We start from the raw sequence: 17460 nt of genomic DNA on the forward strand, positions 1-17460 counted from the left end.
TTTATATCAAACGAGCAAGAGTCAAAGGAGAGTCAAAAATACCCTGACTCAGAAATCCTCTTTTTCATGATATAGCCTGCAGTCCAAGAGTGTGGAAAATCCAATTCTGTACAAGTATAGCTGAGGGTAGTTAATGATCCTTTGACCAGTCCAATTGATGAATATGGAATGTTGCAATATGATGAAAGAAGCGGCTCTTTCTAAGCCTGGAGCAGGGCACATTTGTCCAGATCTATGGTATAGATCGCAAAGGGACAGCAGGTCATGGGTGTGTAGGTTTTGTTTCTGAATGTTTGTTAATTTTCAATGTTTTATTTGCTAATGTTTTCAGTGTATAATGAAATTGTCCAGAAACAAGGAAACTTAGATCCATGTGTATATGCTAAGTCCTGGCCTAATGTTGATTGAACTAGAAAGTACTGAAAGGTGCTGAAGAGATTTACCAGGACCTTTGCACTAAAGGTTAATACACTTACATCAAATTCATTCAATATATAATGAAAAAACTACTTCAGATTATATGCTTTATGGGGACTCATTGACTTCAGGGAGAAAAAAGAACATTTGTTTGCATGTAATTATTTCTCTGTGAAATTACAAACTTCTTCCTAAATTTTTACTCTTTGCTGTTGCCAGTCAACCATGTCACACTTTCATTCACCGACTTTGATATTGAAAATGATAGAGAAAACTGTACAACGGATTTTGTGGAGATTTTGGATGGGAATAACTATGAGGCTCCTCTTCAAGGTATTGTACCTTTCCCTCGAGTATTTCATATATATAGAACTACACCCAAGGTAAGCAGGAGAAGGTTTTCTGTTCATGGTCTCCTGCTTCATGGATTTTCTTTGATAACAGAATCTCCTTGGCCTCTCTGGCCAGAGGAAATTGAGAATGGAGAATAAGTCTTCAGTGTGAATGGCAGAGTCCTCCCAGGCTCTGACTGTGCTCCTACTAACCTGCAGTTTGGTGTTGACTCCAGCTGCCTTTTCCTTCCTCCTCAGATGAACAATATTGGGAACCAAGCAATTCAGTTTAAACAGAATTTCCAGTTAATTGCACAAAAACATAACATAACTCACAAGCACAGCAAATAAGTGCAGTCTGTGCTAAACACAGGTAACAAAGCAGCAGACTTCTGGGAGAAAGAAATGGTTTTAGTCAAGCCATGGAAAGCCTAATTTTTCTGCTCTTTCCTGAGTTTTCTATAGCTTTCTTCTGACTTCTCTGGCCAGTAGCATCTCCTTCAAGTGACAGGAGCAGCCTGAAGCAGGGAAATTCAGAGCCCTGGCCACAGGGTGGTCCTAACTCTCCTCGTATCCCTAGGGTTGCCTCTAATTCCTTTCTGGAAAATTCAAAATATCTCTGTCTTATTATGTTCTCCCTTACTCTATTTATGTACATGTTCCTTTGTTGGGAATGGGGCTGCAGTCAATTTAAATGGTTTGTAACTAGGAGCAGAATTAATTTTTTGTCTCCTATCCTTGGGTTTCACTTGCTAAAGGACTATTTATTACTTAAAGGGTTCATGTAAGAAAGATGGGAAAAAACATTTTAGAAAGGCGTATTGAGATTGTCATGGTTTTAAAGGGAGGTAGAATTCAACTAGATGTAAAGAAAAGATTTTTTACAATGAAGATGGTGAAATACTGCAGCAAGTTGTCTGGTGATTTGGTAGATTCCCTGGAAACATTCTAGGTCAGGCTGGATGAGGTTCTGAGCAACCAGATCTAGTTGAAGATGTGCCTGCTCATTGCAGGGTGGTTGGACTAGATGACCTTTAAAGGTTCCTTCCAACCCAAAGTATTCCATGATTCTGTGATGCTAGCTGCTGTCTTTCTTTTTACTGTCAGATGCCTTTTTGACAGATCTTGACTCGTGTTCCTAATCCCCATGTTACAATCCATTACAGGAGAAATGGTCTGTTAATTCTCAGTTGGGTTGTTTGTTTTTTTTCCATCAGAAACCAATTGAGTTAAATGGAAACCGCTGTCAGATATATTTGATAGGTTTGTTGGGGCTTATTTCAAATTAGGCAGTAATTCCTCATTTTTTTCATTTTCATTGAGGGAACTCAATGACAGAATAGCCAGGGACAAGGATGTCTGGAGTGCAGGAGGTCCCTTTTCTGTTAAAAAAAATTTCCACAAGAGTTCAGTTTTGTACAAATGTAATGAAATATTTCTTTTTTTGTAGATTGAATTGACAACTGCAATTGTAAGCAACAAACATTACTCCTGCTTGTTGTCAGGCATTAACTCCAAATGTTAAATTACCAGTAGTAATTACGTGCTAAACACTCATTTTTTTTCACCTCTCTCGTCTGCTCTCTTTCAGGCCGTTACTGTGGCACTACTATGCCACATCCTATCACTTCTTTTGGTAATGCCTTGGTGGTGAATTTCGTCTCCAACAACAACATTACTGCCAGGGGCTTCCATGCCACCTATGCTGCATCATCATCATGTAAGTCCATACAACAGGTGCTACTTCCTTATGCGTCTGGCTTTTAAGAAAAAGAACAGATCTTTTACCTCTTTTTCTCTCTGCCATTCAATTTTTGAACCTCCCCTGTTGCCCTTCCTCTTTTTGGCCAAGGTCTCAGCGAGTACATCAACAAGCTAAAGAACAAAGAGACAAGGAGAAGTGCTTTCTTGATTAGCAAGTGCTCTGTCTCGATTTTCTGTTGATTTTTTTTTTTTATGCCATCCTTTCCAAGCCTCTGTTGTCTCTTTCTTGTTGCAGCCTGCGGGGGTACTTTCCACATGGACAGAGGAGCTTTCAACAGCCCTGGCTATCCCGAGCCGTATCCGCTCAACAGCGAGTGTGTCTGGACAATCCTCAGCTCCCCTGGCAACCGCCTCCAGCTGTCCTTCATGTAAATGCATTGCCAGGGTTATTATTCAGCCTTTAGCAGACCTGAAGGAAGGATGCTCTGTGTTCATTAGGAAATGTAATTACCGAGTGATAAAGCTGAAACATATTTTTAGAGTAACTTGGAAAGAGAACACAGCAGGGGTTAGTGGCAGCTTGCAATCAGTGTTTCTCTGTCTTAGTCATTTCTGATATTAAGGCATATACAACATTATATAAATAAGTGGTTTATTATTTGAGCAGCATGGGATGCTGAAGAAGCCAGTTCTTACTCACTTATAAACAAGAGGAAATTTAGCATCACTCTGCCTTTTCTTTACAAAGGAAATTCCTACAACATAAAGATTCCTTTTAGTGTTTGTTATATAGCTGATTAATATAAAGGGCCCAGATATTCCACACATTATAGGGTTATGCCTCTGGAGAGGTCTTGACACATTTATGAGGTGGGCTGAGGCAAACCTCTTGATATTCAACAAAGTCAAGTGCCAGGTCCTAAACCTGGGTCAGGGCAATCCCAGATATGCCCACAGGTTGGGCAGAGAAGTGACTGAGAACAGCCCCATAGAGAAGGACTTGGGGGTGATGGTTGATTAAAAACTCAACATGAGCCAGCAGTGTGCACTCACAGCCCGGAAAGCCAAAGGAATCCTGGGCTGCATCCGAAGATGTGTGGCCAGCAGGTCAAGGGAGGATTCTGCTCCTCTCTTCTGATATCGTGAGATCCCACCTGGAACATTGCAGATGGTTGTGTTGTCATCAATGTAAGAAAGGCATGGATGCCATAAAGGTGAAAAGGGGACTGGAGCACCTCCCTTGTGAAGATGGGCTGAGAAAGTTGGGGCTGTTGAGAGAAGAGAAGAGAAGAGAAGAGAAGAGAAGAGAAGAGAAGAGAAGAGAAGAGAAGAGAAGAGAAGAAGAGAAAAGAGAAGGCAAGGCAAGGCTGTGTGGAGACCTCATAGCAACCTTCCAGTATCTGAAGGGGGCATACAGAGAAGATGGACAGGGACTCTTTATCAGGAGCTATAGTGACAGGAAAAGGGACAATAGCTTCAAACCAAAAATGGACAGGTTTGGATTAGGCATTAGAAAGAAATTCTTTACTGTGAGAGTGATGAGGCACTGGAACATGTTGCCCAGAGAAGTTGTGGATGCCTCAAACCTGGCAGTGTTCAAGGCCGGATTGGATGGGAATCTGGGCAATCTAGTCTAGTGGAAGGTGTCCCTGTCCATCGCAGGGAGTTTGGAACTACTTGATCTTTAAGGTCCCTTCCAACTCAAAACATTCTATGATTCTATTCTGAGATTCCAAAATTGATGTTAAACTCTTCAAAATTTCTCCAACAGTTAAAGCAGAGGACCTGCTACAAGAGGAATCAGAAGAATATGTGATGGAATTATATTTTCCTTTCAGTAAAGTAACTTTCCTTTGAACACTTCTGACAGGGAAGGCAGGTGGAGAATAATGTGGAGTCCTTTACCAGGGCTGTTAGGTCGTTCTTTACCCATGAAGTAGATTTCTGAGCCTCCCTGTTTCCAGGCATCAAACAGTGGCTGCTGCCAAGAAAGAGAGCACTGACCTTTAGCAAAGCTTGCCAAGAATGAGCAGGAAAAGAAAACTAACTCTGAAGCCTGCATTTGCAGTTAATCAGAACAAAAGGAAAATTTTTCTGGTAACACACTGACTGCATAAGGCACAACTTGTTAGGCATGTGCTGATTCACTAATGCAATGAAAAGGACATTCTATTCCTCCACTACTCACTGAAGCAGAGAAAAAGCACTACAGCCTGAAAACATTTTCCAATATGTTTTCCAAAAGCCTGAAAACATTTTTCAAAATGCTACAAAATAAGCAGTAACTTTTCAGAGACAACCCGAAATTCTAGTGTGAAGCAGAAACTTTCAGTGGAACATACATTCACTTATATAAAGTGACACTGACAAGATGTTGATTCTTTTCTTCAGTTACACTTAGCTGAAAAGCAGGCTGAAAATACTGGAAAGCATGGAGTAATTGTGTTAGAAAGCACTGTTTGTTTTATTTCATGTAATGTTAGGGGATTATAAAGTTTTGTTGGTAAGAGGCATTAATTTTCTTCAGCTCAGTCTGAACTGAAATGTCTATCCTGCAGTGTGAGGGTTAGCTTTAAATTGTTCTGAAATATATCCAGATGAGTGGTTGGAACCATTTAACAGCATGGTATTCTGAACACATATGGTTATATTCAAATCTGAAAGGAAAAAGTTGTTACCAGAGTATCAGAAAGCACGAATATTTAAGACATTGGGTATTAGAGGCACTCTCTGGAATCTTTGCTATATATTCATAGCCTGCTTCTGAAAACCATGTTGGCCTATATAAATGCAATTCACTTAGAATAACAGATGAATTTTAGAATATATTTAGCATTCAGCTTGGTGCAAAAATTAATAATTAATGCAATAATGATTACTATATCTCATTCCTTTTCTGTGGTAAAAAGTAGTTTAGTGGAGTTGATAACAATCCTTGTTATAATTTTTCACACCCAGATACATAAAAGTCAGAGAGGGCAGAGAAACAGTAATATTTTATAATTCTGAAGAAACTGATAAGGGATTTTTGACCTCTGAGGTGTTAACTACAACAAAATCAGCAATTATTTTCTCACCACAAAAGGTGCTAAAATAATACACATATGAAGGCGCTAAAATATTCTCTGCACCCAACATTGGATTTACATTAAAAGTCTGGATTATATCTGAAGGCTTTCTGAGTTTCATGGTTGTTCTTGGAGAACCAAGAAATTTTAAAAGGGTTTGAGAACTCTTTAGAATGTGTAACTCTAAATAAGAGGCTGGAAAGTGGGTATCCTGTATTGCTGGCCTTGTCAGGTGCTGAGGGTTTTGTTGCTGCCCTTTTCTTAACTCTTACAGTGGGATACCATCTACAGTGGGATTAATGGCACACTGAAGTATGTGCCTGTCATATGCGTGCTAATGCTCTTCTACTGCTATTTAAACAGAGCATTTCAGTTGGAGGATAGTGATGGCTGCACCAAAGATTACCTGGAGATTCGTGAAGGGAGTGACACAGGCACACTGACAGGACGATTCTGTGGGAACTCCTTGCCTTTAAATTACACATCAACTGTTGGACACATCCTGTGGGTCAAATTTGTCTCAGACAGTTCAGGCACAAATGTTGGCTTCAGGGCCACCTTCTCTCACTGTAAGTACATGTAATTGGATTGAAAATTATTGTTCTTTCATAGTACTGCTGAAATGATTCTAAGAAGTGATTGTTTGGCCCTCTAAAGTCTATTAGAAAATATTTCTTGATGTCAAAAAGTCTGTAAATTCACTTAAAAAATATTTTGTAAAATATCTACTGAATGTAAAGGGATGCTCTTAAACATACCAGAAGAGAATTTGTGTGCATGTAAGTATGTCATATTTATTAGGCAATTGGCAAATTTAAGAAAAAAGTATTTATTTCCCAGCTTTCCGTTTTGCTTTTTGAGTGCGACAATGTCTGATTTGGATCTAGACGCCACCAATCAGGGAGCAGAATTAGAAAAAAGGAAATTATGCCAATTTATAGATCCACAATTTCAAGGGACCACTGCCAACATCAGTCTGACTTGCTGCATGAACAGACTGCTGAAGCTAAACATCCACAGCCATTTTGATTATGCTAGCTAAAGTTCTAATAATTTTCCTTCTTTTCAGATTTAACTCCTTTTCAAAATGAATTATCAATAGTTCAAACCTCAATGAAGTCAGAACCATTTTTCACCAGAACACGCACAGGCATTTAAAAAAAATAAATTTCTCAATGCTTTTGAGTAGAAAAGAACATAAAGTAGTCAGAGTCAGGGAGGAGTTTAGATTGCTGTCTTCCTGCTTCTCCTACGTGGCTCAAATGGGTAATTTCCATCAGAAAAGGGAACACTGCATCTCTCAAAACAAGAAAATATTTAGATATGGATCTTATAACTGTCTGAGACATGTCTTACAGCCTTACAGCACTGTCTAGTCCTAAGTAAATTGTCAGATGAGCAACCCAGTGATTCTTTTGCTCTACATGAATTAGAGGCATTAGCTGTCTCTTTCTTGTTTTTCAGTGTATGGAAATGACATTGTGGGAGACAGAGGACAAATAGCTTCACCACAGTGGCCCAGAAGTTATCCTGACAATTCCAACTACCAGTGGAGGATAAGCGTTAATGCTTCACAGGTTATCCAAGGCCAGATCCTGCAGATGGACATGGAAAATCATCACACCTGCCTGTATGACAGGCTAAAGGTGATTGCATTCTGAGAGCTTATTTTATTTCAATCCACTTCATTAAATGGATGAATAGAGAAACCTACAAGGTGAATGGGAAGCATTTCTGAGGATCTGATGTGGCTTAATGCTTTTGCTCTTTGTCCTTTCAGTAATTATTTATAGGAAGAGTTACATAATCTTTGGCTCCCTAACAGATATTTCTAATCTGTAAGTTTGAGATTTACTGAAAATAAGTCTGCAATGGTACAATCCTGAATATTACTATTCAAGAATTTCAGGTCAGATACCAGACTGAAATTTGATTCATGCTGGTTCAGTTAAGGAAAATGATAGTAACATCTCAATGCTTCTGAAAATAAAGTTATTTTCAAATCCTATAAGGAACAATTCTTTATTGCACCTTCTTTGCTCTCTCTGCATCAGTAATTTGGCAGCTGGCAGTAGAAGGGTGCCTCTTTCTTCCAGATTGATTGTTTTTCTGTACCCCTCTGTAATACAGTCTAGCCAGATTAAAATATAGAATAGTGGAATAGTGGAATAGAATAGTTTAGAGTGGGAAGGGGCCATTTACAATTTATCTAGTCCAACCTCCCAGCAATAAGCAGGGACTTCTTCAATGCAGCACTCATGGTGCTAAGCAAAATGAACAATAGAGAACACAACTTTCTGAACTCAGCTAGCATAACCACTTAAATAAGGTAAATATTTTCTTGCTTTCTTTTTTTTTTTTAAGCAGCTAATTCATCAATTATCCTTTTTTAATATATTTGAGAAAATTAATACTAGTTCAATATTTTTGGTTTTATTTACTGATAATCAAATGTAATATTAGTTCAAAAAGGAAAAAAACTTTTTCATTCATCTCATGTCATATATTAACAGCATTTTTTACTCTTTACTCAGCCTGCCTTTCTTTGTCCCTCTGAAAGTAAAATGAGTTTCTTAAACCAGCCAGACATTTAGTGAGTGTAAATCAGCTTGACCTTTAACCTGACTGAAGGATCAGATCATTATTGTATGTTAATGTTTATTTAATAATTCCTAGCTTTCTCTACTGGACATTTTTACTGGATGGTAGTTGAGAAGAACAAAATAAGTTTGAAAGGTGGCAAAGGAGAAACATCTTGTAACCAGCCAAGACTTTGGGATATAAATACATACAATGAAAAAAATATATATTTCTGAATATTTATCTGATAGAACTCAAAATATGTATGTTCCTCAGTGGGGGGAAAATATAAAGGAATAAAAGAAAAGCAATTCCTTTTCTTTTCCCTGCGTATCATGGTTGGGATAAAAATTGTACCTAGGGACTTTTTAAGTGGGATGTCATTCTATGTCCCCAAAGAGCAGCCCTGTGATAGGGAATGAGGTGAATTTGATGACTTCCATTCAGATCCTTCTTCTGTGAAATCTTCACTTTTAACAGCATATAACGGAAAGGGAGATTTTTTTCCCTTTTTATTAGAGGTTTCTCTCTAACTTGGATTTGTTGAAAGTTCCCTCATTTAAAAAGGGTAATTTTCTTCTTGGAAATTTGCTGAGTATGGGGCAGATGAAAATGCGGATCTGTGAGGAACATCACTATTCTTCTTTCTGCAGCTGTATGATGGGCCCACAGTTCATTCTCGTCTTATTGCAACACACTGTGGTGCAGACTCTGCTTCTTTTGCATCCTCTGGCAGTTCAATGACAATCCAGTTCCAGTCAGACTCATCTGTGACTGGAAAAGGCTTTCTTTTGGAGTGGTATGCAGTGGACGCTTCTGCTGTTGCACAGACCATTGCTAGAGGTGGGTTTTCAGTGAGTAGCACAGTTACGAGTGGTACAGCCAGTGATACACTCAACTTTACTTAAAGAATTCCAAGCCAACTTCCCCACTGAAGAAAGCCCAATTTATTAATGAGGGAAAGCTTTCAGTGAAATTTTAATGAAGCATTTTACTATCTTTTAAAGACAATTTCTAGAGACTCTTAGATATACTCATTTACAGTGTTCTAAAAATAAACATGTGGTTAGAGGATAATTTTTCTTTACACAGGACTTTAATTAAATCTAAACATTTGTTATGCTTTTATGGAAAATTATCCCTCTTGGAAAACTGTTCTAAATCATTGGCCATTGCAATAAGAAAAGAGCACAAGAGCACAATAACTTATGTTAAACTGTGGTGGATGCTCTTAGGCATTTTGTAAGATATTCCCCAAAATCATATAGGTCACATCATTGCTGCAGCAGGTGGCACATGAATGTCCTTATGGATGAGCATTTTCAAGTTTTATATTTCCAATCCAAACTGAAGTTGAAGAATTCCTGCATTACTGTAACTACACACATCATCACTGCGCCCTCCTTGTGCTTTATTATAGGACTATCATCTTATATTACATGAGGGGTATATTCAGTTTAAAAAGAGGATGCTTTCTTTTTTGTCTTCTTGTCCATGACAGGTGCATGTGGAGGGGCTGTAACAACTGAAGAAACACCTTCATTCCTCTACTCACCAAGATGGCCAATGAATTACAGAAATCTTGAGGACTGTATGTGGCTTATCAGAGCTCCTGGATCCACTGTGGAATTCAATATCCTGGCACTAGACATAGAATCTCATAGCTCATGCAACTATGACAAACTTATTATCAAAGATGGTGAGAAGCCAATCTTGCCCTACCCTGACAGGATGCAGTAGGGACCCAAGGTCCAAATCCCTCAAATTCTCATCTCCATGAACTGAAACAATCTAGATAGCAATAGGAACATGCCCTAAAACAGTACTCTTCCTGTAATCTGAGACATTCTGCTATTTAAAATAAAATTAGCAAAGTCTAACAAAATATTTGGCGTCTACAAAAATATTTCTAAATCTGTAAGGGGTTAAAAGTCTTGAGAAGCACCTTCCTGAAAGTGTAAGCCACAGCAACAAACAGGCAGATGTGGACTGATTCAGTTTTAACACTAATGTGTTCTTTTCATCTCAGGAGACAATAGTCTTTCCCCAGTACTGGCTACTCTGTGTGGACGAGAACCTCCTGGGCCAATAAGATCAACTGGAGATGCAATGTTCATCCACTTCACATCAGATGCAAGTGTCACTGGAGCTGGGTTCAATGCCTCTTATCACAAAAGTAAGACTTGTTTCTCTTCTCCAGATAAATGTCTGCTTGCTTCTAACAATAGGCTAAGAGACTCAGGCATTGTTAAGAGCTGCCTACAATTTAATTAATCACACACACATCTAATTATTCACCTCTCATGAATATGTGTTAATATACGTTTGACTCTACAAAGGTAAAATTTGCTATCTGCCCAGCAATATAGTGCAACAAAGCATGATTCAACCTGACAAGTCTCTTCTCAGAAGGAAGAAAAGCACATGCCTAAGTTTATAACAGCTCAGCTGAAGGGTGAAAGAATGCTCACCTAAAAGAAGGAAATAAATTACTCAAAGCAAAAAGAGACAAATGCAGAAAGCTGTATAAATTCTAGCAGGAATGTCAGCAATTTCCAGCAACAGTCCTCCGACATGAACTCAGGAATGATGGCAGATTCCTGAATGGGCTGAGGCACCAAGAAAGTGTTAGGGCAACAGTGACAATCAGGGTAAGTTTTTGTGACTGGCAGCTGGAGTAGAGGGCATTGTTTTGGTCCATGGCTAGAAGCAATGTCCTCAGACAGGGTAATGATAAGTTCATGCCATGGGAGGTCCTTGACATTGCTGCCTGCTTATTCATCTGCTAAGTCTGAAAGCAGTTTCATGGTCAGGAATTTTGGTGTGTGTCATCCTGAAATCTGTAAGCTTGACTTTTGGGAGATCATTCATCATGTGCATTGCTATATGCCCCTCAGCTCTTCATACACTCCTTTTAATATTTATTTTAACTCACCACATCTTTTAGGAGACAGGGTTTTTCTCAAAAGGAATAGCTGAATATTTGATGCTTTTTTCTCTTTGCTTCAACTTTTATCTTTTTTTTTCAGGTTGTGGAGGCTATTTGCACACAAGCAGGGGTGTGATAACATCCCCCAACTACCCTCAAAACTATTCTCCTAATCTAAATTGTTCCTGGCATGTAGTGGTAACCACTGGATTTATCATTGCTGTTCATTTTGAGCAGCCTTTCCAGATTAGGAGTGAGGATACTTCCTGCATCCTTGGAGATTATGTAGAGGTGAGGTTATTGGCTGGGTCACCAAATCCTCAAAGCTATTAAAGCTACTGAATCTTACAGATTTAAGTGTCAGTAAAGCAGCTCAAGATGTCATGAGGTGCAAACACCAAAGAGAAATATTAAAGATGATATTTCTCTCTATCTATTTTTTATTAATGTGCGTTAATTAATCACTAGTTTATTAATTTCCCCTGTGGCTGGAAACATTAAGATGGTGTGTGCACAAAGTTTAGGTTCCAGGGCTGTGTGCTGGAGTAACATTAGCAATTTCTGTTTTAGCTGAAGAATGGGCTAGATAATGCTGCCCCACCTTTGGTGTCTGCAAGAGGGAATGGACGGTTTTGTGGAAGCAGCCCCATCCCAACCATGTACACCACAGACAATCAGCTGTTTGTCCACTTCACTTCTGACAGCAGCAATGAGGGCCAAGGATTCAAACTGATATATGAGGCTAAGAGTCTAGGTAAGTCTAGCTAACAAACTTAAATTCTGCAACTTATACATATGTAACTTGGAGTTTGTCCTCTTCGAGGATTTTTGTGTTCTAAGTCCCAACCCTGGTTAAATCAGATGTCTGCAACACTGTCCTGTAGTGTACGACTTCTAATCTGACACTCAGATTTCTCCTTTTTAAAGAGTGCCAGGCTTGGGTCACAGAACCTGAAGATATTAAAGATAGATTTATTAAAAAAAAAAAGAAAGAGACGCCTTGGAAGGAAAGTCTCACCTACAGTTAGGAAGAGATGTTAAAAATTCATGCAGAAAAAGAAAATCTTCTGGAAACAAGAGTTTTATTTTGAACATTTAGTACCCAGTGCAAGCTCTAAATGAAGTTAGGAACTTTTTCAGGGTATTGCATCTAAAAAGGTGGCAACATTTCTCACAAGTTTTACTTCCAGCTGAGAAAATAACATTAATTGCCAAAGCTAACTTCTTTGAAAGAATGAACAAAATGGAGATCCAGGAGGAAAACACGAACTTGGCCTTTGCAGCTATCCCACCGTGTTTATAACAGACTCTGCTTGGCACACCTGGAGACCTGTTAAACAGTGTATCTAAACAACTAAAGCAACCTGTCCATCAGCTCAAATCTTTAAGTGCTTTATTTCTAGTGCTTAGTTTCCCTGCTGCCCCAAAGAATTAGCATTACTTCAGAGAATTCATGAGGGGAATAGGTGAAGCTGTGCAACAGCATTTCTACCACTTCAATTTATGGAACTTGAATAAAGCCCCAAGTTAAACCACCAGTATTGCTAGAATATAGAGGGAGGTGAGGGTAGAAACGTTCTGGTCAAGATAAAGATATTTTTGTCAGGTAAAGGACCTGAACAAACCTTCATGTTTGCTCTGACTGGCATTCCTCACACATTCATTATGATCTCAAACAGATATTTCAGTTCTTAGGAAGTAGAAGTTTGGAATGATTCAGAGAAATATTGATGGGTCCGGAAATATTGTGGACTTCCTAGCTCTTGAGAATTGGCATAGGAACAAGGCAAGAAATGTGTTTTCTGCTTGTTTTATAAGCAATCCAAGGAAGAAGTAATAGCAGTTTAATTCAGGACCCTGAACATTTGGAAATGAGGAGGTCTAGGTAAGCAGGAGCTCAGGGATATAGGATTCTACTGCATTGAAATGTTTTCCCACAGCAAGCAATAAAATGCATTTGTTTTTCGATGTGACTATATGACAACAAAAGGAAACTATGTTGGAATATAGTGATAAGTCATATTTTTGATGCCTCACCCATTTCCTTTTCATGTTATTTTTTATTGGCGATCTTTTTTCCACAGCCTGCGGAGGGAACATTTTTATCAATGATTTCAACCCCAGTGGATACACATCTTCCCCCAACTATCCAAGCAATTACCCTCCACATACTGACTGTGTCTGGACCATAACTGCTCCCAATGGACATGCAGTAGAGCTGCAATTTGAAGATCAGTTTTACATTGAACCTTCACCAAAGTATATATTCACATTATTTTGCCTATTTTTCTTCAGAGATTCCATTCTGGTTTTTCTTTCTCTGTTACTTTCTCTAGTTCCTCCCAGAAACAAACACTTCTATATTTAAAATCAAATGAGATTAAGAAATTTTTGAGAGATCACTGAAGCTATCAGATCATTGTTTTACATTCCTAGGACGTTGCAACACATAACAGGAATTAGTAAAAAGTGGAAACATCCATGTTAGAAAGGTGCTTTCTGTAAAATCTGTGCCCTGTAGTCCTTTCACATTCAGTTTTCAGTAATTTGGACTCTTGGGTGCTTTTAAAGCCAATGGACTGCCACCACCATAACACTTTGCCTCCCTCCTCCATTGCCTGGCTTGCTCTCCCTGCCTGAAGAATAAAACAAGGCTATTTTCCAGCTGATGTAGCTTCATTGATAGGGGCTGGACCACTGTAAGGCAAAGGTGAGCCTGTGAAACCACGCCCAGGAAAAATAATGAAGGATGGAGAATCCCAAAGGTGTTCTTTCTGGCTTCCAGGACACTGCACCCTTCCAAAGACAAAGCTTATAGTTAATATATTTTGAGTCTTTGTATGCCCACCTAATTAGACCCCAGAAATTAATTTTTATTCCCTTAATCTGTCTTCTTGTTGTCCCTTAATTCAACACTTCTCAGTGAGACTTAATGGGGAATATCTGCTGAATCTGAATCCTGCCAAAAAAATGTATTTAAGATGATCACAACAACTTTGCCGGTGCTGTTCATATCCCTACCCAGAATTTGCTCCTGTCAGATCTGATCTGATCATAGACTGAGCTTTAGATGAATCTTTCTCAATGTTTCTAGCACTTCTTTTGATTCAATTATTACATAACTGCAATGGATTATGATCTTGTTGATTCTGTCCTGGTCACACTGCATGGAAACCAATCTAATTCACTACGGCTTCATGGCTTTGTGCACGTGCTGGGATGATTTTGAGCCACTACTGCCATACATTGAAAGTAAAATTGTCTCCTCTTCCAGCTGCACTTCCAGTTACCTGGAGCTGCGCAGCGGTGCTGACTCCAGTGCTCCCCTCATCGCCAAGCTGTGTGGAGGTGTGATGCCAGGCTCACACAGATCCTCAGGAGCTGTCATGTACCTCAGGTTCAGGTCTGACAGCAGTGCCACACACGTGGGATTCAATGCTAAATACTCCATTGGTAATGTTTTCATTTATCAGTTTATATGATTTTAAAGAAGACTTTGGTCTCAAGTGTTAGACTTTTGTAATAGGGCTTAAATCAGACCCACGGGGTGGGGCGGGCTGACAGGAGCATGCCTCTTTCAGTTAGTACTCGAGCTAAGGCATCAGAATATCAGCATGTTCTGCACCTAGCAAGAGCTGAAAACTAGAGAAATATTAATAAGAAGGAGCTCATAGACCAGCAGCAAAAGAAACAACTACTGGATAACCTCTTGTCAAAGCCAGTTGTCAAAGGAGCAGTAGAAAAAAGGTCAGTGTGGATAAAGTAATGTAACAGTTTGATTTGCAGCATTGCAAACTTAATGTCACTTTCTTGAGCAGGGTTCTGAAGGGGAATGTTAAGATCAGCTGAGAACTAGCAGGAGAAGAACAAATTAGGAGCATCTCTATGTAAATGAAAATCAATCTATAATAAAGACACTAGACAATCAGAGGCAGCATAATAATGGATTGGAAAAGGAATAAGCTATGAGAACCATTATTTGTCTGGGAAATAAATACTTTAGTTACTTGTTCTCAAGCTGCAAAATCAAGGTTAGAAAGCACTAGAGATAAATTTACATTCAAGAAAAAGTAGTCCTTTATCAGATTTAGAACTGTGCTACTTTTTTAGGTTTGATTATGTTAGTAATCTTCAAAGAATAACAGCCATTATGGTAGTATCACTTATATAGGAAAGTCTAGGACTGTTAATTTCTCTAAGGCAAAGTAGTGAACTATATTGTTTTATACAGAATTTTGTTCATTGCATTAAATCTGAAACACTAAAGCCAAAATAGAGGCCTATCATATTTCTGAATGTGAAAACTGAAGAAACTTGCATATATACATATGTTAGTATATGAAGCCATAATTTACATTTAACTATAACAGATTTACAGTATCTTAGCTGAATGCCAATCATCCTGAAACAAAGCACTAATGACTCACGGAACTGATAGTATGAACACAACTGTTACTGCCATGGAAAAAATATAACTAACAGATACAGAATCCACTACGAAACAAAAAATCCAGTCAATTCCACCAGGGAATATTATTTCATAGAATCATAGAATACCCTGATTTGGTAAGAGCCACAAGGATCCAAGGTCCAACTCCTGGACCTACACATGACCACCCCAAGAATCACACCATGTGCCTGTAAGCACATGTTTGCTGTACACCTTACTACTACAAACTTATGTTTGCAGGTACTGCAGAGAAATGAGGGTTCAGAGAGAGAGAGAGAGAGAGAGAGAAAATTAAAAATTAATAGCTGTTTTCCACACTGTGCAGTGTGTAAGGCATCACAAAGAGTGAATAGGAAGAGATGAAAGGAAAAAGGAGGCTGGACTATAACTGTTGACCCAAACTGGAAGTCAACTTTTGTCTCATAAAAAATTGAGATCCACACTTGGCAAGTTTCATTTCTTTTTAATTTACCTGCTACATCTTTGCAAGGTTTTCTGGTGGACATAGATAGAGATTAGATTGAAACTGTGAGTTTATTCAAATTATAAGAGATATGAAAGAGAGGAAGGGATGTTTGCAATGGCAGGGTGTGTGTGGGTGTGGCAGGGTGTGCAAAAACCAAAGCAAAACAGCCATCAGGACTGATTGAATTAGATTGAAAGCATGGAAGATTTCTAATTGGAAGGCAATTCCTGTCTTATTACCACAGCTAGAGCACAAGTCAATTGCTCCTTACCTTTAAGTCTTGTTTAGGAGAAAGATCATCTCTCTGAGGTTCTTTAGTCAACCAAATAAAATTCTTCCTTTTGCAGCTCCCTGTGGTGGGACAGTGATAGGACAAACTGGCATCATCGAAAGCACGGGGTATCCTGACCTTCATTATCAAGACAACCTGCTGTGTGAATGGTTTCTGCAGGGTCCCAGGGGCCACTATCTTACCATCAGAATAGAAGGCCTGGATATTCAAAACTCTCCCGGGTGTGCAAATGACTTTGTGGAGATCCGAGAATACAACGCTTCTGGTCTGAGAACTATTTCAGTGTTTGTCTTCCCCTCCCTAGTACTACTATGTAACCTCACCAGAGGTTCCTGAAAATATTTGTCTTTGGGTACAAAGTGAGCCTTTTCAATGTGCAGCATTTGCTTTTGTCTGCTTTGCTTGCTGATGCAAAGTAAGGCAAGCAAAGCCCTTCTATTTGCCAGCAATAACTTGATTCCACTAGTTTACTCCTGCCTGTCCAGCTAAATTGAAAAGTGACCCTTCAATATAAATATAAATAATATATTGATATGAATTTCTCTTTCTTTATGTGATTTTTGCAGGAAATCTATTGGGCAGGTACTGTGGTAATACTCTCCCTGATGCTGTGGACACCTCTGACAGTTTTGCTTATGTCAAGTTTGTCACTGATGGATCAGTCAATGCCCAGGGATTCCGACTGCGCTTTGATTCCAGTACTGAAGGTTAGACTTGTAAGGTTGAAATATACTGTCAGGAAGCAACTTATACCACAGACCATAATTGCACTAATACAACATATATTGTGTTCTTGGAGTGGTGTGGATTTGCTCTTAAATTTAAATTTAGGGAAAGTCTGAATAGAGCAACAACATAGCTGAGCTGAAACTTGGTGAAGCAAGCAATCTCCTGCTATAATGGATGTTGCCATCAGTGGCACAAGGAAGCACACTCTTCCACACCTTTATTCTTCAACAGTCAGTCAAGAGATGTCCTAACATACCCTTCCCATATCCCTCTTGATAAGCAAGATCAACTTATCAGCTTCTGATATTCAATGACTCTCACAGAGAAAAGTGTTTTCATATGCTCAGGTAGAATTTCAGGTGTTTCAATTCATGCCCATTGCCCCTTTTCCTGAGCACAATGACTTCAAAGAGCTGCTCTAATCAGGACTGAGGACACAGACCTACTCCTGCTTCACACTTCTTTCACAGTCTTCAATGTCCATGCAATGCTT

The 17460-nt window shown here is 39.0% G+C and overlaps 1 protein-coding gene across 1 annotated transcript in view; it reads left to right on the forward strand.

Moving 5' to 3' along the window:
• CUBN (cubilin) overlaps positions 1 to 17460 on the forward strand; it is a 132724-nt gene that overhangs the window by 71447 nt on the left and 43817 nt on the right. The window contains exons 26-39 of the mRNA XM_014875659.2: positions 637 to 750; positions 2341 to 2469; positions 2749 to 2881; positions 5885 to 6090; positions 6986 to 7167; positions 8755 to 8944; positions 9603 to 9800; positions 10131 to 10277; positions 11131 to 11321; positions 11601 to 11784; positions 13115 to 13289; positions 14305 to 14483; positions 16294 to 16503; positions 16805 to 16945. Of these exons, the coding sequence (XP_014731145.2) occupies positions 637 to 750; positions 2341 to 2469; positions 2749 to 2881; positions 5885 to 6090; positions 6986 to 7167; positions 8755 to 8944; positions 9603 to 9800; positions 10131 to 10277; positions 11131 to 11321; positions 11601 to 11784; positions 13115 to 13289; positions 14305 to 14483; positions 16294 to 16503; positions 16805 to 16945 (2379 nt within the window). The remainder of the gene's footprint in view (positions 1 to 636; positions 751 to 2340; positions 2470 to 2748; positions 2882 to 5884; positions 6091 to 6985; positions 7168 to 8754; positions 8945 to 9602; positions 9801 to 10130; positions 10278 to 11130; positions 11322 to 11600; positions 11785 to 13114; positions 13290 to 14304; positions 14484 to 16293; positions 16504 to 16804; positions 16946 to 17460) is intronic.

This window comes from Sturnus vulgaris, chromosome 1 (genome assembly GCF_052056855.1).
Source record: "Sturnus vulgaris isolate bStuVul1 chromosome 1, bStuVul1.hap1, whole genome shotgun sequence".
Taxonomy (NCBI): Eukaryota; Metazoa; Chordata; class Aves; order Passeriformes; family Sturnidae; genus Sturnus; species Sturnus vulgaris.